Raw genomic sequence first — 27,669 nt, 5'->3', positions numbered from 1 at the left:
GGCTGTCTGTGGCCCATTGTTCTTTTGACACATATGACCACCAACACACAGGAGGTAAAGAAAGAGACCCTTCCAGTGAGAGGACATGTTGACCTGCTCTTACTCCCGTAGGACAGCCAATCTGTGGACGGCAAACCTTTTATACAGCTGCTTGTACATCCTGAACTCTCACACACCAAAATACCCTGAGTTTCATAACTATTTCACCGGGTGTCAATAACACCTGGTGAAAGTGTGTCAGTGATGACCATGGTGATAGTGGTTACAGTCTTGAGTTTGCAATAACAAAAAAAAGCAAAGGGGACCTGCAGGTGACACAACGTTAAATGTTTTGCTTAGTATAACTTAGAACTCAACAATTTACAATATGGAAATATATTCCTAAATTAATCTGAAAGATAGTTTGAATATCAAACTATTTGTGAAACTGTATTGCTAAGCCAAATGAGATGGCTGATGTTATTTGTATAGATCTTATTCGTTCTCTATTTTACCTGCTAATTGTTAATCCATTTAAAACAGCACATTAGAGGCATTTAATTGCAATGACTTTATTTTACAACAGTCACCACTGTCAATGCTGCCTCAATGGTCTCGAGATAAGAGTTAATAAAGTTGCAAAAAGAGATTGAAGATTATCAGTTGACACAAAGTCCAGAGTCTATCTGATAGGATAACTTCTATACACCAATAAACAGATGCTTTAGCACCATGACTTTGTTTGCTATACTGTTCCCATTAATGACTTTGTTGCAGGAGAGTCGTATCAGAAAGACTGTCCTATAGCCAGGATGAGGTACATGCTTTGGGTTGTTTCCATGTACCTGTGGCTTCTGTCACTGTTTCTCAATGGCTACCAGACACATGTGCTAGAGCAAAATGTGCTCGAGGACATCATGCTACTGGCTGGTCCTTTAATAAACCAGCAATCAGAAAAGGATGGGGTGAACAGTGCCTTCCACTGCACTACAGAGTCTCCACCATACGGATCACGAAGCTACTTTGAGTACCTCCAAGGTAAGGGGGTAACCCACTTCAAGGTGCCCCTGTCCTGGTATCAGCTCCTGCCCACAGGACTCCCAAGCCAGCCCCAGCCAGCTGTAGTCAGGTGCTACAAGGCCTTGTTGAACCAGCTGCTGGAGGTAGGTCTCCAGCCTCTGGTTATCCTTCATGGTTCTACTGTACCAGAAGAGCTGAGAAGGAGGTACGGGGGCTGGGAGAGCCCTCAGCTGGGGCAGATGTTTCAACAGTATGCAGAGTTTGCCTTCCTGGAGTTTGGAGAGCTGGTGCAGTCCTGGGTGACACTGAGCAGCCTGGGTGAGCTGAAGAGTGTGGAACTCCAGAATGCACTCCATGCTCACGCCAGTGCCTACAACCGTTACTATGAATTGTTTCCTGGGAAAGGTAAGTGCATAATGGGTTTTTTGTGTGCGTAGGAAATCATATTTGTGCCTCAGGGAATCCAAAACATTGATTGTACAAAGTGGATTGTTAAATATTAAGTGGGACACAGTAGAGTGGGTGGTTTATTGTAGGAAACATTTTGGTATCTTGTGGCTACTTTTATGATATGTTCATAGTCTATTATAATTAGTTGATTTTCAAAATTAATTGAATTCAGACAAAATTTGTCTGGTGAAAAAAAAGTTTGATATTGATATTTGATATTCCGAACAATAATACATGTGAATCAGCTTAAAATGTATCAATCTGGGTTTGTGATTGGAAAAATCAGCTTAATACAATTACAATAAGAATAGGATCATTGCTAAATTGGGTAAATTTTTTTATTATAAGTTAGATGTTTCTGATTTGCTTACATTACGTTTATTGCACACTAATACATCTCAAGGATGGCAAAATGCAACCTCTTAATCAGGCATAGACAAAGAGTGTTTAATTTTTATTGTATTGTGATGAGGATCTTGGTATTTAATGTCTCACTGTTCACAGTGAGACGTTTATCAGTTGGATTTGGAACAAGTGCTGCAAATATAATCTCAGAGTTCAAAATGCCCACAATGGTAAGATGTAGCCTGTATAGCTCTGGCTAATTTATATATATATTTATTATTCGGATTATGCTAAATAATCAAATTTACTTTGTGTCAAATTTCCAAACAGACTGATTTCTTGTCACTACACTTAGAATATGACTGTACCTCTCAAACAAACCTTTACAAGGAGTTGAGCACAATACAGGTAATATGTTTACATTTCTACTCTGCTAGTGTGGAAATAACTTTTCTTATCCCTTTTCTCTTTTTTCAAGATGGTAATATTGTCCTCTATTCTAAATTTGATTAATAACTATTCTATTTCAAAGCATACCATTGGGAAGACACCTTTACTGATATACAACATGACTGTTCTGGGCTGTTCTTTCGATAAACTACAGCCCCTTGGCCACCTATTAAAAGGTAAACATTATAATGTTATGTTGGTGTAGTTGGTGAATTAATTTTTTTAATAAATGTAAAAAAAAAAACTGCTTTCTTAATCATTGTATTGTCATCATTGTATAAAAAATTTGTTATTAGTGCTTAACATGAAGCCTTTCTATGTGGGGTTAACATGATCGTGTCTGGTTATAAAATATAATTTAACAATGCACTCTTTTAATATATAAATCCCATCTCGTGTAATAACTTTTGAATGTATTAAAGTTCTAAAAAGAAATGACCTGATTATCATGGGATTTGACATGGAGGAGATGTTCAGAATACTTAAAACGGATAACATGCAAAAAAGGTAACTTGTAACAGTGTTGAAATGTAGAACCCAATGCATGTCAAAGTATTTGCAAAACATAAAATCTCTAAAATTGATGTATCTTTTTTCTTTGTAGTAGAGTGCTATACTACCCAGGAATACCAACCAGTTATCAGAATGTGTGGGATAGGTTTGGTGACCAGATCACATCAAACCGAGATCATCTCTGGCGTGAAACCTTCCCTGATGGCTTCCAGTGGGCCATCTCCAGTGAGTCCTTCAAGGTAGAAGGGGGCTGGTCAGAAGAAGGGAAAGGAGAGACCATTTGGGATCGTTTTGGACATGAAAACAAAGTGTTTGAAAATCAGACTGCAGATCTGGCTTGTGACAGCTACCACAAGATTGACTATGACCTCTACCTCCTTCGCGGTCTCCATGTCAACACCTACCAGTTTTCCATCTCGTGGGCCCGTCTGTTCCCTCATGGCCACCAGGGGAGCCATTCTGAGAAAGGAGCTCTTTACTATGAAAAGCTGATCAATGCTCTGATTGAATCTGGCATTCAGCCTGTTGCCACCCTCCACCCCGGGGACCTGCCACAGGCCCTCCAGGACTGTGGTGGATGGACCAACGCTTCCATCGTGGAAGCCTTCAGGGCGTATGCAGACTTCTGCTTCTCCAGGTTTGGAGACAGAGTTAAGGTTTGGAACACTTTCAGTAGCCCCTGGGTGGTGAGCCATGCTGGTTATGGAACTGGTGAGCATCCCCCTGGAATTAAGGACTACGTGGTTGCTTCCTACCAGGTAAGAATGGTTATTACTTTTGAAAACATGTTTTCTGAATCTTGTGCTGTTCTATAACCATTGTATGTGTTTGTAGGCCACTCACAACATGCTGAAGTCCCATGCTGAGGCTTGGCATGTCTACAACGATAAATACAGGAAGACACAGGGTGGAAAGGTGGGCATCGCCCTGAACTCTGACTGGGCAGAGCCTTTGGATCCCTCCAGACCTGAAGACGTAGCAGCTGCAGAACGCTACCTGCAGTTTATGCTAGGCTGGTTTGCCCACCCCATATTTGTGGATGGGGATTACCCTGCACTGCTCAAAGCTCAGATTGAACAGAAGAGAAAAGCTTGTCCCCTCTCTGAACCTGCCAGACTCCCAGTCTTCACTGCAGATGAGAGTCGGAGGATCAATGGTACAGCCGACTTCTTTGGCTTGAACCACTATACCTCCCGTTTAGTCAACAACAGTGTTGGTGGCTGCACGTCTGGCCCTCAGGGGGTTGGTGACTTTCAGGCCCATGTCGATCCCTCATGGTCCTCTACAGCATCTGACTGGATCTTCTCTGCACCATGGGGCCTTAGGAGACTGTTAAACTTCATCTCAACTGAGTACCTAGATGTCAGCAAGGTGCCTATCTACATTACTGGAAATGGAATGCCTACTGAGTACAGTGGGGACACACTCAGTGACACCAGTCGAATTAATTATATTCAGAGTTATGTCAATGAGGCTTTGAAAGGTATGTTGCTGAAAAATGTAATGGAGATTCTAAAGTTGTGTTGTTATTACACTTGCTAATCATGTTTTTTTCTAACAGCTATCCATATTGATAGGGTGAATGTACAGCGCTTTACCGTTCAGTCTCTCATGGATGGCTTTGAGGGACCACAAGGCTACAGTGAGCGTTTTGGACTTCACCATGTCAACTTTGACCTGCCAGACAGACCCAGGACACCAAAGCAGTCTGCCTATTTTTACTCCAAACTTATTGAGAACAATGGCTTTAGTTCAGCAAGACAACGCTTTAAGACAATTGCCTTGAAAAAATATGACAGCCTTAAGTTATCTCCTCTGCCCGCATCTAAAGTCCCATCCGAAGCTAGGGTTGTATGGAGGAATTTCTCAAGCCAAACCATATTCCAGCGCAAACTCTACCATTACGGAACCTTCTCCCAAGGATTCCACTGGGGAGTAGGATCCTCCGCCTATCAGATTGAAGGTGGCTGGAATGCTGATGGGAAGGGACCCAGTGTTTGGGACACATTCTCCCAGAAACCAGGAAATATTCCAGGTAATCCTAATGGAAATGTAGCCTGTGACAGTTATCACAGACTGGAAGAAGACCTCTACATGCTCAGGGCTCTTAAGGTGAAGTCCTACAGATTCTCTCTATCCTGGTCCAGGATTTTTCCCAATGGACACCGTGCCTCTTTGAACCAAAATGGTGTAGACTACTACAACAGACTCATCAATGGCCTTGTAGCACACAACATCACACCCATGGTAACAATCTACCACTGGGACCTCCCCCAAGCTTTGCAGAATGGTTGGGACAATGCTAGTATGATTGAAACCTTCAATGACTTCTGTGACTTCTGCTTTGCCACATTTGGAGACAGAGTGAAGTTCTGGATGACCTTCAACCAGCCTCATACAATTGCATGGTCAGGATATGGACTTGGGCAGGTCCCACCAAATGTTAAAAATCCAGGGGATGCACCATACAGAGTTGCTCACAACCTTCTTAAAGCGCACGCTAAAGCCTATCACACATATGATGACAAGTATCGAAAATCCCAGGGTGGTCTGGTATCTATAGCCCTGAATGCTGATTGGATTGAACCCAAAGATGTCTTGGTCCCACGGGAAGTGATGGCTGCAGATCGTGCTCTCCAGTTCCAACTTGGCTGGTTTGCACACCCTATTTTCAAAAACGGTGATTACCCTGACGCAATGAAATGGCAAGTTGGAAACAAGAGTGAACTTCAAGGTCTTTCAGTGTCCAGACTTCCTTCCTTCACTGAGGAAGAGAAGGCTTACATCAGGGGCACTGCGGATGTCTTCAGTATAAACCACTACACTACCAAGATCGTGCGCCATGCCACAGCTAGGCTCAGTCCTCCCTCCTATGAATTTGATAGAGATATAGTTGAGGAAGAGGACAGTGATTCCCCAAGCACTGCGATCAGTAAACAGAGAGCTGTTGCATGGGGACTCAGAAGACTCCTTATCTGGATCAAGGAGGAGTATGGAGACCCAGAGATTTACATTACAGACAATGGAGTAGCTACTGACACCAAGACCACAGTTGATGATACAGGCAGGGTATTCTACTACAAAACATACATTGATGAGGTTCTGAAAGGTAATTCTCTATTCAGTTATACCATCTTATTATCTGAAGAAATTTTACAAATAATTGTTGAGACAAAGCTTAATATATATCTGGCCAATATGATGTTTTTCAACAGCACATAATTTGGACGGTGTGAAGGTCAGAGGATACATAACATCTCTAATGGATTCCTTTGAGTGGCTCAATGGGTACAAAGTGGGATTTGGACTCCATCATGTGGACTTCATGAAACCAAACCGTCCAAGGACACCAAAGCTCTCAGCTCACTACTACTTTCAAATCATAAAGGACAACGGCTTCCCACTACCAGATGATGAGAAAACACTTTATGGACATTTCCCCAAAGATTTCATCTGGAGTACAGCAACAGCATCATACCAGGTGAATGATTACAATGTCATACATCTTCATGCATCTTCATGGAGGCTTAAATAAATAAATTCTATCTATATCTATCTAAATTTTTGTTCAATGGTGTGTGCTGATGTTTGACTGCAAAATTTCATCCCGACGGTTTCATCCCTTCCAAAATTATTTTATTTATATATTTTTTCCTCATCCTCATCGTCGTCCGCTTATCCGGGGTCGGGTCGCGGGGGCAGCAGCTCAAGCATATATATATTATATATATATTTTTTTTATTTATTTATAATTATTTCCAAAAGTATTTCTAAATCAGCAAATAATGAATATACTAAAGAGTTGGTTACGTTCTCCTTCCCTCCTGCCAGATTGAGGGAGGCTGGAGAGCTGACGGGAAAGGCCTCAGCATATGGGACAAGTTCTCCCACACCCCACTCAGAGTGTTCAACGACGACACGGGGGACATAGCTTGTGACAGCTACAACAAGGTAGAGGAAGATGTGGCTATGCTGAGGGAACTGAAGGTGACCCACTATCGTTTCTCCATTTCCTGGACCAGAGTGCTCCCCGACGGCACCAACAAACACATCAACGAGGCCGGTCTCAACTACTATCACAGACTAGTGGATGCATTGCTGGCTGCTAACATTCAACCACATGTAAGTGAACCTATGGTTCTACATCATGTACATAGGGGGTCTGTTGAAAACCCTAACATGGTGATCCATCTTGTTTTATTTAGATAACCTTGTACCATTGGGATCTACCACAAGCTCTCCAGAACGACGGGGGCTGGGAGAATCCAACTATCATCGACCGATTCAGGGACTATGCAGACATCATGTTCAGCCGCCTTGGCCCCAAAGTCAAATATTGGATCACCATCAATGAGCCCTACAATATAGCAATGGTCGGCCATGGGTATGGAGCAGCTGCACCAGGTATATCAAGGACATTTATTCAAGCTCTATCTTTTACAGATCACTCATTCGATCAAATCATGAGTAGGATTGGTAGGATGAGTAGGAGTACAAATATGAAATGTTATTTTCTTTTTCTAAAATCACTTATTTGGATCCTTTTCTGTCTCCATCTTGATAAGCTCTCATGGTTGATTTTTTACGGGAATCAATTGTAGTTGATTTGAAAATCCTACACAGGGATCAGCTTCCGACCGGGCACCCTGCCCTACCTGGTGGGTCACAACCTGATCAAGGCCCACGCTGAAGCCTGGCACCTCTACAACGACAAGTACCGCGCCGAGCAGGGAGGCCTCATCTCCATCACCATCAACTCTGACTGGTCTGAACCCAGAAACCCATACAAGCAGGAGGACGTTGATGCTGCCCGGCGGGTGGTGCAGGTAGCCACATACAGACAACCACTCAGAAACAACGATGACAGCCTTCATGTCAGTACTGACATGGTTGAACGGAGAGCTGTGTTCAAACATTAGGTCAAAAATATATTAAAAATAACCTGTTGTTGTTGAGTGTTTTATTTGTTCCGGGGACAGTTGTCACAGTCTATCGGGTTTCTTTGTGATAACCTACACTCTATACCTAACTATACTTCCTTTTGGTGCAGTTCTACATCGGCTGGTTCGCCCATCCTATATTCAATGGTGACTACAGCAATGTGATGAAGACGATTATCCGTGACAGAAGCTTAGCCGCTGGCCTTTCCAAGTCTAGGTAAGACCTGAAAGTAGAGAACTTGTTTTTTTTGGAAGTAGTCAACAGATGTCATAAAGTCCCAATGTTGGTCTTCTATGATACCAAATCGATGGCCTAACTTGGTGTATTCTTTAAGATTACCAGAGTTCACTCCTGAGGAGATCAAGAGGACGAAGGGAACCCATGACTACTTTGGTTTTAACCACTACACCACTGTCCTGGCGTTTCCCGTTGACTATGGTGGCCTGCAGCACTACGATGCCGACAGGTAAGGCCGAAGGATTCCCCCACACTAGCAGGGTAATAACCACAGCAGAAAACTGAAAACAGCACAGCACAGCACAATGTAGCACATTAGTTGTATCACTGATATTGTAATAACCTCCATGTTAATGTCTTCTCAATCATCATTACATTTTTGGTTTGATAATTCCTTTACTGTGTTTTGGACTGTTTAAACAAGAACTTGATTACTGTTAAGGTTATTCAATTCAGGGTTATCATGGAAGCTTTATAGTATGGTAGAGTTAAACAAGCACTACCAGTGTGTATGTTTTCCAATTAGCAGCCTCTATTGGCTTGAGATGTAACTAAACTTATAGCTATATCCTTTTAAATAAATTTACAGTCATCTGAGATTTTGGAGACAAGTCTCTCCATCAATAACTGACTCTCGGACTGTTGGGCACATTTTATTCCTGTTCAGCTTTCTTGTGCAGATATTTCTTAAAGGCGGAATATTTGCAGTAGAAAGGTTACATAGTGCAGGTTTAAAGGTGCATTACGTAACATTTCAACTAGCTCGTAGCTTAAAATGACCCGGGCATATCTGGGGTCAATGCTGATCAATAGTGATTTCAAGAATGTTGTCAATAAAATCACATCCTATAGCTGATATATTGTACAAACAAAAATCTGGCCAGCCTGAACCTCTCTCTTTGTTAACAAGAGTATCATGCAGCGGGGGCGTGTCTCATTTAACTATTGACACGCCCCAAACCCCTCCCACCCACACAGGTGGGGCTCAATGTTACACACTGCGACTTTAACCTCAATGGGCCTTATTCACGTAGCAGCCATCTTGCATCCAAACACTGGCTAGGTCCACCAAGCTAGTGTTTAGAACCAAGATAAAACCACAGTAACACCCAAAGACTAAATAAAGACAATGTTACCAAGGGGGGCTGGGACCATCGCCGACCGTGCCTGGCTGGACTCGGGCTCATCGTGGCTGAAGGTATCCCCGTTTGGATTCCGGAGGATCCTTAACTTCATTAGGGAAGAATATGGTAATCCACCCATCATAGTCACAGAGAATGGCATGTCAGAAAGAGGAGAGGTTGATCTGAACGACGCCCACAGGAGCTACTACTATGAGAAATACATCAACCAGCTTCTGAAAGGTGTGTCCCTTCAGTGCACAGCCCACACACAGACAACAAAGCACACCTATTCAAACCGACAGCTCTGCCAGGTGTCATTTTCCCCCTAATAATTGATTTCTCGTTACAGCTCGCCTGCTTGATGGCATCGATATCCGGGGCTACACAGCTTGGTCCCTGATGGACAATCTAGAGTGGGCAACAGGGTTCTCGGAAAGATTTGGCCTGTTCTATGTCAATCACTCTGACCCCAACCTCGCGCGTGTTGCTAAAAGCTCCGTTGCCTACTACTCCTCCATCATCTCCTGTAACGGCTTCCCTGACCCCGCCTCTGGACCGCATGAATGTTTAAAACCAGAAGTCGGACCCGAAGGTAAATGAACCATAGGTCTTTCCTATTCAACTAGCTAAACTAGTACTCACAAGTGTCTTCCTAGTTGTTATTAAACAAGTCGTCGGCTGACATTTAGATTGATAATTTGATTTTAATTTGTTTGAATAAAATGAAAATGTTCTTCTGTTTGAACCAAACAAATCTTTGGCTCTTCCTCAGTAATAATAATAATATCTTATCATAACGCTAAAAAGGTTAGTACTCAACCAACCCAATTACCGTACTAAGTCTCATACTAACCTCTATTACCCTAACGAGCATGTACATGTACATGTTTCTAGCGCAACCCAAAAATAAATAGTATACACAGCCGTTTGTCTGTCCCACATTATATATGAATACAAATGTGTATCAATGATGTCAATGATTGACAGTAACTGAATTTGTATTCATTCAAGCACAAACCATCTTCCTCCCCATAGCAACCGTACCTCCTCTGCTGGTCTACTCAGTCAGCTTCCTGGGCATGGACCTCTCCCCCAGCGACGCCGAGACTGGACTATATGCTACATTCAGTCTGCTCATCTTCGCCATGCTAGGGGCTGTCTCTGTCTCCTTCTGTCTTGTGAAGTCCAGAAAACAGTTAGAGCGTCCTTCATTACACCTTTAAAATACTAAGGTCTAAAACTTACAATTGACTTTACTACTATACTACACCCTATAAACAATAACTGCTTCCATTGTTTACGTTTCTGCAATGATTGCAGAAACATAATTTAAAATATATGGCTAAAGTTTCTTATTGTGTCTCATGTAATCATTGTATTCATCATATTTTTCAAAAATATATACAATAAAGCTTTCAACCAAAAATCACTGAGCCAACTCTTGAAATTGTGTTGATTTAAGAACAATAGGGATGTCTGGAGCAATAGATAACTTGTGTCGTGGCACATCCACAGTCTATATATATATATATATATATATATATATATATATATATATATATATAACGTTTATGGAGCCCTATTAGGAGTTTCTTAACCAAATTAATGTTTAGTTTAACTAATTAATAGAGTAACCTCCATACTAATGTTTATTTTCAAGGGAAACCTGAATAAAATAAGTACTACATTCATCCACATGAAACTACAACTGTATGTAATGTATTCTTTATTGAAAGAGAAAGGACCCCTGAGGCTATAAAAGGCCATAGTTGAGTTGTTTGTGCCTCCTCTAGCTCTGCAGAATGACACAGCCAGACACACCTGGCCATAAATACACAGTTCAGTATTCACATTTCAGTATCGCAAAAAGTTAAATTCGAATACAATTAATTAAACGGTCAACATGGTCCATGTGTTGATATATTTGTTTCTCTAAGCAGGTGAGAATCCAGTTTCGTTGATTCAGCTTGCATGCAGGCTTGTTCCGCTCTTGATATTGAAGTGCATTCATTCATTTGGGGGAATTTGCTTTGGTAAAAATGAAATGCAAGATAAATATGGTGTGTTCTTTTTTTGTTCAAGCCAAGTTTAAAATGTATTATTATTTTTAAACCAACAATTTGCTGACTGCACATGGTGCAGTGATCCTTAATATGTCAACTGTGCCGAATGGGACCAAAATACAACACAACGCTACTGAACTAGGATTAGATACAAAACATTCCTTAGGCTTCGAATGGCTGTCATCCTCTGTCCGGTATTGTCTTAGCGCTGACCCAGGTGTGCTTGCATTTCAACTTTGTTAGTAAAAAGTAATTTAAACCAAGACCCAAAGATGTCATTAAAAGCTTCTCAATATTTCAAGAATCGTTCCTTTTATTTCAATCCAAAGCAAGTGTCTGCACCCTGGGCCACGGGTTCATTACAGAATAATACAACTCCTGTTCTGCGGTGGGCCCAAGGGTGAGGGCCGCGTGCCTTACTGGGCACCCAGCTTTCCTTGAATCAACACTGCTGAAAATTCAACACTCCAGTCTTTTCTTTTTTCAAATATTCTTTTGTCCAGGTCTGGGACACACTGAGGTAAAATTGACAGTAATAAATTATTCAGTTGTTTTAAAAAAACACTGCAAGATCATATCAATAATACAAAAAGTATCAAACATATACAATAACATTGTCTTTAAACACAGCCCCGCCCTCCCCCTCCCCCCAGCCCACAGTCTGTTGCTCCATAGTCAAACAGTACACTCATGTCCATTCTATGAACAAGACAGACTGTCAAAAAAGTCCCTTTTATAATATTTATTCATCCTGTGTGTGTCTCTCTTATGTTGACATTTACTGCAGATGTCCTTTCATTTCCTTTGCAGTAATTCAAAAGCTGTTGAATTCAGTCTTCACCGGTTCCAAAACATATATATAATGTATATATATTTATGAACCCATTGAATCAGATATAGTCTCAACACTCTCATACTCACTCTTCCTGACCAACAGGCACACACAGGCAGATAGGGCTACAACTCTATTTGCGTGTTATTTTTTGACATTCAAATTCCACCGTGGCTTTCTCTTCGTCTTACCGATCTGAAAGGAAAGCCACGAACTATGAGGAAAATTTGAAATTCTATTAAAAGTGCAAAAAAGTTTCCATCCTTCGAGAGACCGTTTTCATCGAGACCCGAAAGGCCCTCAAAACTTATTCTAGTGCGATAACAGTACATGCCATTTCATAGGTTATTAAATTGTTCACGTCCACCTTCTAAACTTGCGTTCTGGAACATTTTGAATGTCTTGTTGCTTCAGTTGGTGGTCCACTTCAACCCCATCTCAGCCCTACTGCGGGTCATCGTTAACATGGCGTATTTCCATTCTCACCTTGGCACATTCCGAAACCCACAACCTGCAACACTGGGCGAGAACTGACCATGGCTAATGTCCAAATCTTGGAATGTGTTCCAGGACCGTCCTGCACGGTATGTGAGGAGGCTGTATTAGCCGTGCTTCAACTTTTAACCCAAGGTAAAAAGCTTTTAACGTTACAGCTGTCCTCCCTTGAACCTAATGTACAGGCGGTGACATTTCCCCTACAGCCCTGAAGTAACTTAAATCACATCTTTTGGTTTGTGGCCGGTGCAAAACTGCTTCTTCAGCCAAGTTCTCCTGGCCCTTCTCATGAAAATGGTTTTCAATGTATCCGTAAATCTCACGTGTTTATAACGGCAACTATAATAGGGTCTTCATTCAAACTGCTGTCTTTTTTTTTTTAACCTAAAAATTTATGTAATCCTACGGTCGATGCGCACACTGCCGTATCAGTCAGTAGTGCATGTGAGACCGCACTACTGGTTTTAGTGCACGATGTAGAAACTGCAAGGATTCGTAAAGACTATGATAGAAAATAATACTATTATAGATGTCTATGTAAACATGGCCACATGGTTGCTTATTTTTTTTTCCACTGTTAACTTTCACGCCTCCGATTTGACCGACCCTCAAACTCACTCTTCACTGACCGATGGCTACATGAAAGCAACTTCTCCTGACGCATTCAGAGAACACCTCCATTACATACATACCATTGATCTCTCTCCCTCTCTCCTATGTTTCCTGATTTCCTTCCGCCGTCTCTTCTGTTTGGACCTTCCAGCACCACTGAACAGAGCATCACAAAAAAATACACAATGTACAGTTTAAACTCACAGGACTCACGGGCGATGACCCCATCGACATCAGCACAAAACATTAACTTCCATCGATTCATAGAAGAAAAAAAAAAAAAAGAAAAACATGAACGGGTCTCCACATCTGTCCGTCTGTCCTTCCGGAACACCTCCTTGCCTTGAGCGGTGCTCCTCTGACCTTCGTCCGTTTGGGCACCAGGGGGGGCGCAGCGGAGAGAAAGAGAGAGAGGGGAAGAGTAAGAGCTAAGGAGAGAGGGAGTAGGAGGAAAGAAAGGGAGAAAAAAGGGGGACAGATAAACAGATAGATATAGATAGATCAATAGATAGATAGATAGATAGATAGATAGATAGAACAGGTTGGTGAAACAGTTTCACCACTGTCTAGTTCTCGCCGCCATTGTCCAGGTGCTCCCCGCGTGCGCCGCGGTCCAATCCCATCGCAGCGGCTTGACGCGAGCACGGAGTACGGCGCTGCGTGGAGATCCACGGGGGTTCAAAGTCACAGAGTAGCGTCTTCATGAAGCTTCCTCCTGAGGCCTCTTCATGAACCACGGACTGAGGAGGAGGGAGAGCAGTTCGCCGTGTCTCAGGAGGATCTGCTCCTCAGGGGTCACTGGGACATTTCAAACGGGGTCTTCCTGGCATCCCTCTGTCTGTCCGCCAGTCTGTCCATCTTCTAAGGTCCCCTCCTCCTCCTCCTCCTCCTCCTCCTCTTGTGCTCCAGTAGTCGGTGACCGCTAGGGGTTACAGTACTCCCTGACATCCAAAGATATGCTTGCGGGTGTGTGTGTGTGTGTGTGAGCGTGTGGATGCGTGTGTGTGTGTGAGTGAGTGTGAGCGTTTCTGTGTGTGTCTGTGAGTTAATAGACAATGCAGAGGAGGAGGGCAGTCACAATATGACGCAGTGGAAGCGGTGAGAGCCTGTGGAGCGTTCTCCTCTCCACTTCATCTTCTTCTTGTTCTTCAGGCTCCGCTCCGGGACCTGTTGTCTGCGATGGGGAACAACACGTTAGAACAGGGGTTCCCCAACCTTTCCGAAACTAGTTGTCTCTCCGGGGCCCAAATTGACAAAAAATATGCATCATGAATTGCCATAACATCTACATTTATAACCTACTGATAAAGAACACAACAAACCGTGAATTTATAATCACAGCAATGTGCTGAGTGTGATGTGATGTTTCTCACCACCTTATTACGGACTTGCCCTATGACCTTGAGCAAATGGTAGTGGGGAGTGCTTCAAGTATATGAAGGACACGGAACAGAAACAAAATCAAAGCAATAGTCCCTCTTATAATAACAATAGTACAAGAGTATGTATAATAAATGTATAAAATGTATAATATGTACATAACACTTTTAAATGAATGCATGAGGTTTGTTGATTTGATGTGGTTGATTGTAGTTATTATTAGAGTAAAGTAATTTATGCAAGGGATAATGTATAGAACACCCCTTCAGGGCTTATTTTCTGGTAATGACCGGTGACGTTGTATACATTTTCCCGCTTATTACACGGTTACCAGCCAAAGCGAAAAAATGACTTCACACGATGTGTTTTTTCTTTACAATTACCATTCGTAGTGTTGATCAGCAGAGAAATAGTCTGCCAAAGATGTTGACGTCGCTTAGCAACCTCAAATGGAGGTGTAGTAACGCTCTTCTATTTTAATCAGGAACATGAATTCACAGAGCATTGTTGTGCATTCTACTCTGCCAATTGGGGACCCTTTTTGGGTCGCAACCCTAAGTTTGGGAAAGGCTATGCGGAACATCAACAACCCAACAACAATGAAACATTGGGATGTGCAACCAGAAACAACACAAGGATATGAACTAGAGCTGACGACTCCGAGCTAGTACCGTGTTTGATTATCCAGGTCCCACCTGTAGGCCTCCTGGACCAACACACCTGTCATCTACCTGCTCCTTAATGCTGTGTATCTGAATTCACTGAATCTCCCTTCACCAAAGCATCTCCCTCATTTGCACTATGTCCCCATTCGATCCGTCCTGAACTCATCCTAACCTCCTGAGGTTAGAGTTAAACCGTGCAGCTTCTGTCAGAAGCTGAAGACAAGAGTTTCCTGTTTGCTGGTGGTACCGTTCCTGGCGTACCGACCGTTGGTTGGTCATGCCTGCGTGTCAATCAAAAGACGGCTTCCTGACAAGTAGGTCGGTTTATGACACGGTTAATCGAAATCTGTGAGCAAGACTTTCCGTATGAAAAGGGCTGGATCAGCGATACCACTGGGTGCACATGAAACAAAGTATATTAAGTTTGATCACTAGAGGGCAGTGTAGCCTCACTTATCGCCTCTTTTCCTATGACGTATCTTTTTGGGAAAGAGTGAGTACGTTGGGGTTTTTTCCACAGTGGGTTCAAGGGTTTGGAATGTAAAAGTGGTGATGAAATGATTGGAAAAACACAATGCAAGTGGTCAGGGGGGGATTTCTGCGGTATCCTCGCCTCACTTACACGCACGGTACATCTCAATCAACCGGATGACATCACCGGCCTGTTTGATCCTCTGAGTGGCAGCAGTGGGCTCTCAGACAGGACGTGACCACATCGGGAACATCAGCAGAAACCAAATTCTCCTTAAATTACACGTCTGTTAAGACAGGAAATAACTCTGGGGAATTTTTCACTCCTCGTCGCGTCGAGTTCCTTCCTGAGAACACTTTCACTGCCCTGACGCCGCCCCCCCCCCTCCTGGCCCTTTCTTCGCTTCACGTCCAACACTCTTTCATAGTCCAAACTCTATTCCTGGCCAGATATGTGCAGAGGACAAGGAGAAAGACACAGGGGCCTCTTGTTCCGAGGCATTCTTGACTTGAGCTGGTGCACTACGGGCCCCAATCCCAGAATGTGGACCGAATACGGCGCTTAGAATATAATACATCATTCTTTGGGATGTTTTGAAGACCTCCCTTACTCACTGAAATCTATATTTCACACAGAAGAGCCAACAGCCCCAAGAATATGGCGGCAATTGGGTTTGGAGTCTTACAACAACATGCACGCATACACTCTTAGCATCATTCAGAGGAAATTGAACCCCTAAACCCGGGCAGTGTTGTTGAAACGTTCTGCCGGTTGAGCTAGACAGGACACGTGACGTCCATTAATCAGGGCGCAGGAGAAGCATTACCTGATGACGCGTACCAACTCATGAAAGGCCTTGTCGACGTTGAGAGGAGGATCCTTGGCACTAGTTTCAATGTAGGTAATCTGGAAAGACAAACAAAAAACACAATAGCCAGGTTTCAGCTACGTTTCAAAAACGGAGTAGCGTTCATGTCTGCCAGGAGTAGGTTAAAAACTGAGGTTTGAAGATTCTTTGGTTTTCGGTCCAAAGAAAAATAATTGTCCGATCGGTCAACAGGAACCACCTTTTAGTAGAAACAAAAAAGCAAGGGTGGTACGCTAATAAAACAGTTGTATTCAAACAGAGGGGCGTTGTTTGTTGGGTTTGCGTTCTGGGTGTGTGTCTGGTCCGGCGGGTGGGGGGGGGGGGGGGGGAGAGGTCCTGGTGGGGGAGGAGGGCATGTGGGCTGTCGTTTTCTTTGTGTTCTGCTGTCCTTCTGGACCAAACTCACTAACCACCACAGAGAGAATGCAAACTCAGCAGAACTGAGTCTCTCCCTCACACACCCTCTCTCGTTCCCTCACTCCCCCTCAGCCTCACACCCAAAATACTTTGTGTCCAGAAACCATACTCACGCTCCTCGTTCACACACACACACACACACACACACCAGCACACACACACACACACACGCACGCACACACGCACGCACGCACGCACGCACGCACGCACGCACGCACACATGCACGCACGCACGCGCAGAGTGTAAATAGCTACATTGTGTTTGGCAGCCATCTCCTGGCCCTGCTCGCTGGTGATCTTCCTCAGATGTACCAGGTCCACTTTGTTGGCCACCAGCACCATGGGGAACGCCTCCCTAAAACACAACACATTACACACATAAACAAACGGCTCCCAGACGGCTGACTCTGCAGGCTTTCACCACCACAGTTCCCCCACAGGCGCGTTCCTGCAGTTCACTTTTAGATCCATCAGCTGGAGGATATAACGGGACGGATGGTGTTGCGGTCGGGGTGTATTGACGCCCCGGCCAGAACGGTACTGGGTTTGATTTCCGATGTTCACAGCAGCCTAACAGACCATCCTGGAGCTAAGACGCCTTTACCGCCTATCTGCTCATTAATGTGAAGTCACTGTTGCCTTGTGCTCCTGCTTCGTGACCTAACAGAAGAAAGTAGTATATGCTGTTTCGAGGACGGCTTGGTGGGTTGTGGCAGGCATGACTGCATCGGTATTATGGCTCATATTATATGAACATGATCCCCCGTGGCTAAAAGCATGAACCTTCTTATTAAAATTCCTCCATTTCAGCCCCAGGTGTGAAGTCGATTAGTCATCATTTGTCATCATAGAGGTATGATGGATAGATCACATCCCACGTGAGATGTATGATGGATCGATCAGCCTACGGGAACGGGTCAACCGGATAGCACGGTAGGTTGGCCACAAACAACAGCGTTGTCTGCCTCATCACTGCCTCGCACATGTTGTGGACTAAGATATTAGAACATTTCAAAGTGCTTTACAGACTGTCTTTAAAGCACTAAACCTTAAAGGAGTAAGTCCCTTAAGAAGGGACACTTAGGAGAGGTCCATTTCTACGCTGGTTTGAGGTGTGTCTGCGTGGTATAAACACACTAGACTGGTTTGGTTCCCCCGTGCTCACTGCGGTACAGCTGCACCAATGACCATAAGGGAGGACGTCTGAAGGGAGACGTTGATTCTACGTGTGGTATTTCGAGTAGGTATGTGAAGCTCAGCATCCCTGGGATACACAATAAAGCTCTGGCATTTATGGACAGGAATTCAATGGAGGAAGTGGCTTATCTCCAATAAGGTTGATTCCTGCTAAAAGTCCAAAAATGCCGCTCTGTTTCTGATAGCAGGTGTGTTAAAAGACACTAAGGTCCGGGTGAGGAATTTGAGGGTCACGAACAAAGACGCGTTCAAGGTCCTCTCAAGGCGTGGAGGAGGAGTGTGTTTACACACAGAAAAGGCTCAACCGTTAGGTCTTACCTGTCTTTTACCCGTAGAATGAGCTGGTGGAAGCGGTCGACGTGCTCAAAGCTGGCCTTGTCCGTCACCGAGAACACGATGAGGAACCCGTCGCCGGTCCTCATGTACTGCTCACGCATGGCGCTGAATTCTTCCTGACCCGCCGTGTCCAGCACTGGGACGGACACACACACACACGCACACGCACACGCGCACACACACACACACACACACACACACACACACACACACACACACACACACACACACACACACACACACACACACACACACACACACACACACACACACACACACACACACACACACACACACACACACACACACACACACTTTTTGCTTTCTCTTGAAACGTAAGGGTTAGCCTAATTCCAAACATGTATTAACCATTCATCCGTTACAGATTAGTGGCGCAAAACAATTGAGCCATCATTCAAACCTCACCTCTCTGTAACCTAGCCGACACTCACACTTTTACAGAGGTTAACGTTCCCGTCGAGGTTTGGTGTTTTTTTTTTTCTTTAAAATACGCACACTAGCACACACAATGTACATACAATGCACAATGTACCTACCGTCCAGTATGGCCCACTGGCCATCTATCTCTGTGTGTTTAAGATAGGAGTCCTCTATGGTGGGGTCATAGTCCGGCACAAAGATCTTCTGGAAGAACTGGATGGTGAGAGCGCTCTTCCCCACGCCCCCATCCCCGACCACCACCAGCTTGTACGTCGGAAGGTTGTCGCTAGGCACCGCGCTGGTTGCCATGGTTACCACCACTACCACCACCACCACCACCACCACCACCACCAAGGCGGATACGAAATGAGAATGAGGTGGGGAAGTAGGCTAGTAGTAGGTGGCTGGTCGAACACAAAAACCTGCAACAAGAAGAGAGAGAGAGAGAGAGAGAGAGAGAGAGAGAGAGAGAGAGAGAGAGAGAGAGAGAGAGAGAGAGAGAGAGAGAGAGAGAGAGAGAGAGAGAGAGAGAGAGAGAGAGAGAGAGAGAGAGAGAGAGATGAACATAAAGAGCAATGGAGAAGAAGAAGAAAAGGGGACAGCAAGAGAGGTGGACAAAGGAAAAGCGAGCAAGAAACAGAAAAAGGGAGAGAGAGAAAAAGGAGAAGTGTTAAAGCTGTTGTATCGGCTTCTGCTTATTGGTCACCATGGAGACCGGACCGACGAAAGAGAGGTGGATTAAAGTGGTGGCCGAGACAGCAGGAAACAGATTACACCCAAGAACTGATAGAAAGAGGCCAGCGTCCTGCCATGGTCACATAAGGTCATGCTGGAGGTGTGACCGCAAAAGAGATGGCTTCTAGACTCCTGCAGACAAACATTATGCAGGACTGGTCCTCTGTCCCCAACATTTATTATATTATACACACACATACATACATCTGACATACACACACATACATACATACATCTGACATACATATATACATACATACATATATACATCTGACATTAGGGCTGCTTGATTATGGAAAAAATCATAATCACGATTATTTTGGGCAATATTGAAAATATATGAAAAAAAATATATATTTAAAAATAAAATTTGTTTCGACTCGTTTATATTAGTTTGGTGATCGTTTCACTCTGAAATCGAAATCGCGATCAAAATTCGATTAATCGCCAAGCCCTATCTGACATACATACATACATACATACATAAATACATACATACGTACGTACGTATGTCATACATACATACATACATACATACATACCTACCATTACCTACCAGGTAATGGTAGTACATGAATAATTACAACAAAGTAAAACATGCTAATGCAGAGTTACCTTTCACCCTGTGGTGGAAACCAAACAGGACCTAGTGCCTGGGCTGGTCCTAATCTATCTTACTTAGCTATAACACTATGAAACCAAATACAAAGACATGATTGTGAGGGTGAGGGGAGATGGCAATAAATCCTACACTTTAAGTAGTGTGACGCTGGTCATATCCTCAGACCTCAACGCTACGTGCCATCCTGATGTGTTTACTACTGTTGCCACCTGGAAGTGACCACTGTGGGTCGGTTCACTGGGGATTTAAGAATACCACTGATCAGACTTCCTGATTCCAATCAGACTTCAACACAATTTTAAATCTGATTGAAATCACATCAGGATTTTCAAGTATATTAGCATTTCTTGGAAACATGCTTACATGATATCGTCTGCGGCTATTTTTTTAATGTTCTCTGGTGCTTTTTCTGAATTGAATTGAGAAACAGTGAATTGCGATACAGCCCATTACACAGGTAGGGTCATTGCTCATTGATCACAGTGCATGAGTTCAAAGTAGCCTTAGACTATCGTGCCCCCCTCTTACTTTGACACAAGGTACTCCATGCATTTCTGTGTTCTAGTCCTACTGAAAAGTGAGAAAGAGTTTGTTTGTCTGACCATGGTAACCAGACAATGCAAGTAGAGGTGTGTGGGCCACTATACCGCCTGCTGTCACATGAAGCGCAAACACCAAACCTGGTTACACTGAGCTATCCGCTATGGCAGGAAATTGGATAAAGCATTTACATGTGTAAGGGTAATCAGATTCCATATTCCAGCCATACACCCCCCCCCCTTTTTTAGGAAAGGATGGTACACCCAAAGAAAATTGTGAAGAACAGATATTATTTTTATAACCCCTCTAGCGTTTTCTTCACCTTCTTAACACAGCCTTTGCAACTAATCTATCTGGAGTTGTAACTGGTGCTGCATCTACTCATGTTGAATACACACTATTCTTAATCCAATTTAATATACTGCTGCTCTCACCGTGACTCGCTATCCCTTTCCAGGGTCTTTCTTGATCTTACACTCAAACACCCCGTAGATGAATCTCGATTGTTTCAGAAGCCCCGCTAGACGCCATGGCCCTCACAACTACCTGCCCTCCATTAACCTGGGGCTATTGAAGGTGTTCTTGGGCTGGCTCGGGACTGGGAAGGCTCTTCTCTCGGCTCAGCCATTTCGCAGTGAAACAGAGGCTGAGCAGACGACGCTCCCTCCTTCATGTTACTTCTCTACGATGGGAACCAGGGTAAGGCCTCCACGCGGTCTAGTCTCCCTCACGGAGCATAACCACAGAAAGCAGAGAAACATCATGGGCCATGCTGCCACATGCAATTAAAAGACAAGTGTCTGAATAAGTACCAGACGTTTTTTCCCAGACCAACAGAGTACTAAGTGCTTGGATAAAAAAAGAAATGTTTACATTGGCATTAAATAAATATTTCTCATGAGAAATACAACATGGCCATCAATGTTAATGAATGTTTTATGTGCGTGACCGTCCTGAAGATTGGCTATTTGGACGACAGCACTGTACATGATATCCAGCGTTTCCATGTGCAGGAATTGTGGAGAGCAGTGCAAGCACTCGACTCAAGACAACACACATTAGCGGCCCCCCATCCACCAGCGCCCCCCCCCCCCACCCCCCACCCCCCCGGGCCCTCTGTCACCCAGCAGGAAACAGCTGTCAGCTGGCAGCAGTCCACCCCTTCCTGCCCGCAACAATGGAGGGAAGGAATATGCTTCCTTTCTTCCACTGCAAACCAACCAGTCAGTCAAACCAGCATAGCAGTCAGTCAGCAAGCCAATTAGCATGTCAAACAAGCATACCGGTCAGTCAACAAGCCGACCAGCCAGTCAAACCAGCATACCAGTCAATCAGCAAGCCAATTAGCCAATCAAACCAGCATACCAGTCAGTCAACAAGCAAACCAGCCAGTCAAACCAGCATACCAGTACGTCAGCCTGCTAACCAGCCAATCAAACCAGAATTCCAGTCAGTCATCAAGCCAACCAGCCACTTAAACCAGCATACCAGTCAGTCAGTAGGCATATCAGCCAGTCAAAGCAAGCATATCAGTCAAACTGTCAACAAGGCAATACATCAGCCAGCCAGCTAGCAAGCCGGTCCACAACAGCCAACCAGGAAACGCCATCCTAGTCAGAGAGTCAGAGCTCTTGAGTACATTCTAACAGCTGAGCCAGTTGGCCAACCAATCTAGTCGGTACATTGGACTATAAGAAAAAGGTTTTTATTGTGTGTCCACTCTGGGGCAAGTCAATAACTAAACCAAACTGTTGTTTATAAGAGTGGCAAGCCTTTAAATGACAACCTTAAAAAAATAATATTAATAAATATAGTGTGAAATGTGAAAACAAGAAGGTCGATTTAAGTGCGGTGGAACATTTTTGCGCACGTCACTGTGTGCATGGGTCAGTGTGTGTAAGACGAAGGGTTTAGGTAGGTGTGTGTGTGATTCAAGGAGTTGTACATTGCTTGCGATTGGCTGCTAGCTGTGGTTGATTCGTCGGCTGAGCGGTGATCTCAAACTACGGAAACAGTACGCTTAGCTCTGCCTGGTCCTAAGCTCCACCCTCTGAACATGACATAGACAGCGTCACCATGGAAACATCTCAGGCTCCTTCCCTGGGAAAGGTTCCCTTGGCTTCCCTGTTCACATGGGAACAAAGTGGGGACCGCGTGTGTTGGCCCAGCAGGAACAAAGTGAGGACATGGTTCACACCCTGGCCTGTACCGCACAATGCCTGCATCAACAGCCATCTATCATTCAAACAATGTGTTGCACACACAGAGAACTGGGTTTGTTATGTAACAGGTCTTCATGCAGCTGTCAGGAGAAAAACCTTTGAGTTTTCCCAGAGTTAGATCTTAAGCTGGAGGGTTGGCAATGTGGTTCTCAGGGAAGAGAGGTCCTTTTCCTTTAGGACCACCCCCTGAATGGATGACAGAAACAATCATCTGTCCTTGCTTTTTAGCATTTAACTAAAAGCTAGGAATATTTTAGTGCTTAGCAAAAAGCTACAGCTTTGTTTTAATTGACATTAGTTGAAAGTCTATAACAAAATGAAAATAATATTTTTTGCATTGCTAGATGACAGATGGGGCAGGACAGTAACATTAGGGTTTTAGTTTGAGTTACTGCAGAAAGTGTCTGGGTTCAAACCACGTTGTCCGCAGTCTACCTTGTAAAAAAATATGATAAATTCAGGCTTAAGTAGTCTATTGAATTAATTTGGTGTCTTGGGTAAACTGCCTTGAGATGATAGCAGAAATTCTGCCTCTTTTCACGTATGACTCAAAACCAAACGTACTTGGATTGCTAAAGGGACCTATCAGAGATCTAATCTAGAAAATGACATTTTGCAATGGCTCAGCGGCTACTTTGTGTCATATTTAGTCATTTCTATTGACTATTTTACACTAATAATGGCAATGAATTGATTATTCCCATGTGTAGTACCTGTTGAATGGAAAATGAACAACCTTCAATCTGTGGCCTGCGGTAGAGGCTGTAGCGTGGCTTCAGTTGGCTTGTGTTCGTGTATGTGTGTGACCTTTTCCACGCCATACACACGCTAATCCTTCCTCACAGGTCAACATCTGCCAAAGTATCCTCTTTCCTTCAGGGATGGACAGCCATGGCTGAGCATGCATGATAGTTTTCTGGTCCATTGAATGGTACGAAACATTATTTAACTTACTAAATATTTATATTGTAATTCTTTGATTGGCATTATAGTCCATTACTTTCAATCAGCAGTACAGTACAGTACAGTATACTGATCAAATATATGTTTTCTTTTTTTCTTCTTAGGCTGGCATGCGACGAGAGTAACATTAGAATAACATGTCACTTGTTAGCCTACTATGACAAGCTTGATAAAAATCTTATCTTTGTGCAGGGAAAATTGACTATAAATAGATCAAGAATCTCCTTTATACAAAGCACAAGCTCACTATGACGTACAGGCTAGGTTAAAGGATTTGAGGTCCATTTTATTCCAAACGAGTTAGGCAGCTCCTATAGCATTTGTTTTGCCAACACAAGTAAGCACATACAAACCTCCATGGATAGGTTGTTTTCTCCAATAGTGCTCACAAACAAACTAATCCCAAATGTTACATTTTGTGTTTAAATGCCACAGTGCATGCTCACAGACTGAAGCATGTAGTTAGAATTTTGAGCAAAGATAATGTTTTAGGCAGTGCGATAATCCTGAATTCTGAGTGCAGAGCAACATTTATTTTCCAATAATTTTTTTCTGATTGGAAAGCACCTTTAAGCATATGTAACGAGACTGTCAACTGAACCCAAACTTAACTTTTTCCCCAACTGAGCTGGTCCATTGAAACAGGAAGGTCGAAGCAATACAAAATCCACAGCTTGATGCAAAATTCAACACCGGGATCATGACCAGGACCTTTATCATTCTAGCTGCGCACCTCTCAGTCTCTGAGTCTCAAAGTCCATGAGCATGTGAAGTGGAACGTGTAAACACAGTATCAAAATGTGTGGCTTTGAGCGTTTGTGGGCACTATTGAAGTAAACTACCAGGCCAGGGCAGTTTGTATCCGCTTACTTGTGTCGGACAAAACAAGAATACAGCTATGGGAGCTGCTAAACACTTGTTAGGAGGAGAATAGATGTCAATGGCTCACCAACTGCCCTGTTCACCTATAACAACAACGATGGCTGGTTGACATCTCGACAATGACAGTCAATAAAACTTGGGTCTTGGCAAACCTGGCAATCCTTTAAGTTAACCTCCCAGTCACATTATATCTGAACACAGGCACTGTTAAAGGGTGTATACATGTTTAATATGGTAGTCAAATGTGTCTCTTGGCTTTCGCAAGCGTCCAAATAATCCAATAATTGTAGTAGTCCAGTTTGGTGGCATGTTCGACTCCCAGCCGAAAGGTTCTGGGTTTAGACACAAAGGACAGCAGTCCTGTGTGTGTGTGTGTGTGTGTGTGTGTGTGTGTGTGTGTGTTGGAGACCGACTATCTGATTTTCAGCAGTCGACGGTATAAGGGATCACGCGATGCCAGCTCATCTCAGTCCATCACATCTTTGCGTATCCTAGCAACAATCAACAATGCTTGGGCTTCCCTGCCCATGGATCTGACAGACTACCAGGCCGACCCAAGTCGCTCTGTGTATGGTCATAGCAGATCGTGTTTTTGTTGATTTCTTGTTACTTATTGGAGCTAGACTACACTAGAAATGGTGTGCTCAATCTCCCACTGGGGGGAATCTCCAGCTTTATTTTATAGGTTACATTTTACGGCCTACTCAACTGAAAATCTATTGACTTGATGAACTTGATATCCTAAAGGCATTATCTGAAGAGCCCTGTTATATCTTAGTGATGTTATCAAAGCTAAAAATTTCAATGTCACCTAAAGTCATATTTAGTTTGTCAAAGGGTGAGGATTATGTGCTTAGGAAATCGAAATACATGAACTAAACTACAACGGCAACTACAACTTCTAAGAGCCTTGCATTGTAGGATATGGAATATTGTAATATTGGCCCGATTAATGAATACAAAATCCTACTTTCTCTATCCCACAAAGAAAAGCATTGAGATAAAACATAATGACAGCATGGGTATCCCAAACCAATTGACAGAGATATTGACGTATAGAATAGGCCTACCTGCATACCTGTCGATCCAACTGATCGACAGCATCACTCTGAATATGACTTGACACTCTTAGAATGTCGAATAAAAGACGATGCAGTGGATTTTATTCCTCTTATTTTACAATAGTCAGATTCCGTGGTGATTTCACTTGGCTATTTATAGTGATGATTATGCCCGAGTGTGTGTGTGTGTGTGTGTGTGTGTGTGTGTGTGTGTGTGTGTGTGTGTGTGTGTGTGTGTGTGTGTGTGTGTGTGTGTGTGTGTGTGTGTGTGTGTGTGTGCAGACTGGCTGCCTGGTGCCTATAAATGATCTCATACTCCATGTGATGTATAGAACCTCGGCTCTTTTCGACGGTCACGAACGCAAACCTCTCATCTTCTCGCTAACACATTGGTGTCAGGCATATGCGTCAGGCCTAAGGAACAGCACGGTAAAATCAATATCATATATTTTAGGATACAAAATGAAGGTGACAATCGAAAATACACATTGGAAGAAGGCAATCAGCGTATGTAAGATGAGGGTCTTGGATACGCCGAGGCAGGCCCGTGGTTTTCTCTCGACTACCGGAGGAAAGAGAGCGAGTTACCGCCCCTGAATAACGGGCTCTAGGTTGCTTCATCTCTGGCCGAAGTTTGCAGCAATAAGCAGTTTCCGCATATGGAAAATTGACGTCCGCAATGTTGAATGAAACACGGGGCTTTTGAGGGCTATGTGTCGTCCACGCTGTCAGGAGATGAATGTCAACCAAAACCCGCGACAAAACCGCGTTATTGGGTTAGGATAGAGTTGTTTTAGTGTGAGCAGTCGGATTAGGGGTTTTCTTCACTGTCCGTGTTGGTAGATGACTCCCCGCTTCTCAGTAAAAAAAAAAAAAAAAAAAAGACAACTTACCGATGTGAATATCCTTGTCGTGTGCACGAAACACGGTTTCACGTTGACATAGTCCACATCTTGGTCTGAGGTCGTGAATCCACTGCCGCCCTTGGACTACAGCTCCACACATCCGAGAAACAATACGTTGTGTAGCAAATCTTTATATTGCAACAGCTGATACTATAAATAGAACCTCCCGAAAGGGGGGACATCAGCTTCTTATGAATATTCCAAGGGCATATTAATACCTTATGGGGAGGCATTTCCTAAATGAATTTATCTATTATAACGATTATGCATTTTTCTTTTGGTTAAAATTGGGCTTTTTGTGTGAATAACTGTAGACATGAGTCGAACCATTTACGTAAACCTCTTTTTCACGAATGGTTTGCTCCGTCTGTCGTTTAAAGGAAAACGGACCAGAAGGCTCCTTCTTCATCTGCACACATCTGGATGGCGACAGATTCTAGTAATTTTGAAAGTATCACATATGCCCATCGTATCGTTACTATCGTTATTTATATGAGCAAATAAGTAGTAATTATATCACAAGTGAAAATAGGACTCCACAATGGTAAATTTATTTGCTTTTTCAAAACAACATTTCCCAGTCCCAGAATTCTGGAGGTAACCCACGAACTGTGTCTTCCCTAAATATGATGTGTATAAATGCCCCAATAATTTGTGTAACCTTTCTCTAAACATAAATGGTAGAAGAAGCATCAACAGGTGATTTTATTGTATGTATATATATATATATATAAACAACAAAGCTATAAAGAAGTTGTCTTCACCAGTTGCAGAATATAGCCAATTTCATGTAAGGATCACTAAAAATGTCAAAACTACTATGCTAATATCTGAAAAATTGTTCAACACGCAATATATGATTAGGCCTATGGCATTAGAAAACATAACAGTAGATAGAGATC

The 27,669-nt window shown here is 43.4% G+C and overlaps 2 protein-coding genes across 2 annotated transcripts; one reads left to right on the top strand and one right to left on the bottom strand.

Annotated features, from left to right (window-relative positions):
- Positions 1-896: 896 nt before the first annotated feature.
- LOC311358753 (lactase/phlorizin hydrolase-like) lies at positions 897-12,488 on the top strand (the record flags this gene model as incomplete). Its single annotated transcript, XM_084478878.1, has 15 exons — positions 897-1,404; positions 1,954-2,024; positions 2,916-3,515; positions 3,592-4,240; positions 4,319-5,866; positions 5,973-6,238; positions 6,589-6,879; positions 6,963-7,161; positions 7,381-7,583; positions 7,808-7,914; positions 8,033-8,164; positions 9,076-9,299; positions 9,409-9,651; positions 10,095-10,237; positions 12,369-12,488. The coding sequence occupies 15 exons, from the start codon at positions 897-899 to the stop codon at positions 12,486-12,488; spliced, it is 5,304 nt and encodes a 1,767-aa protein (XP_084335004.1).
- On the bottom strand, positions 10,822-26,872 carry mrasa (muscle RAS oncogene homolog a). Its single transcript, XM_084478080.1, has 6 exons — positions 26,756-26,872; positions 18,954-19,259; positions 18,379-18,532; positions 17,119-17,218; positions 16,405-16,484; positions 10,822-14,235 (listed from the first exon to the last, which is right to left on the bottom strand). The coding sequence occupies exons 2-6, from the start codon at positions 19,144-19,146 to the stop codon at positions 14,136-14,138; spliced, it is 627 nt and encodes a 208-aa protein (XP_084334206.1). The 5' UTR covers positions 19,147-19,259; positions 26,756-26,872; the 3' UTR covers positions 10,822-14,135.
- Between the last annotated feature and the right edge of the window lie 797 nt (positions 26,873-27,669).

This window comes from Micromesistius poutassou, assembly GCF_964030765.1.
Source record: "Micromesistius poutassou genome assembly, chromosome: 14".
NCBI classification, from domain to species: Eukaryota; Metazoa; Chordata; class Actinopteri; order Gadiformes; family Gadidae; genus Micromesistius; species Micromesistius poutassou.
This window is presented reverse-complemented; position numbering and strand designations above follow the sequence as displayed.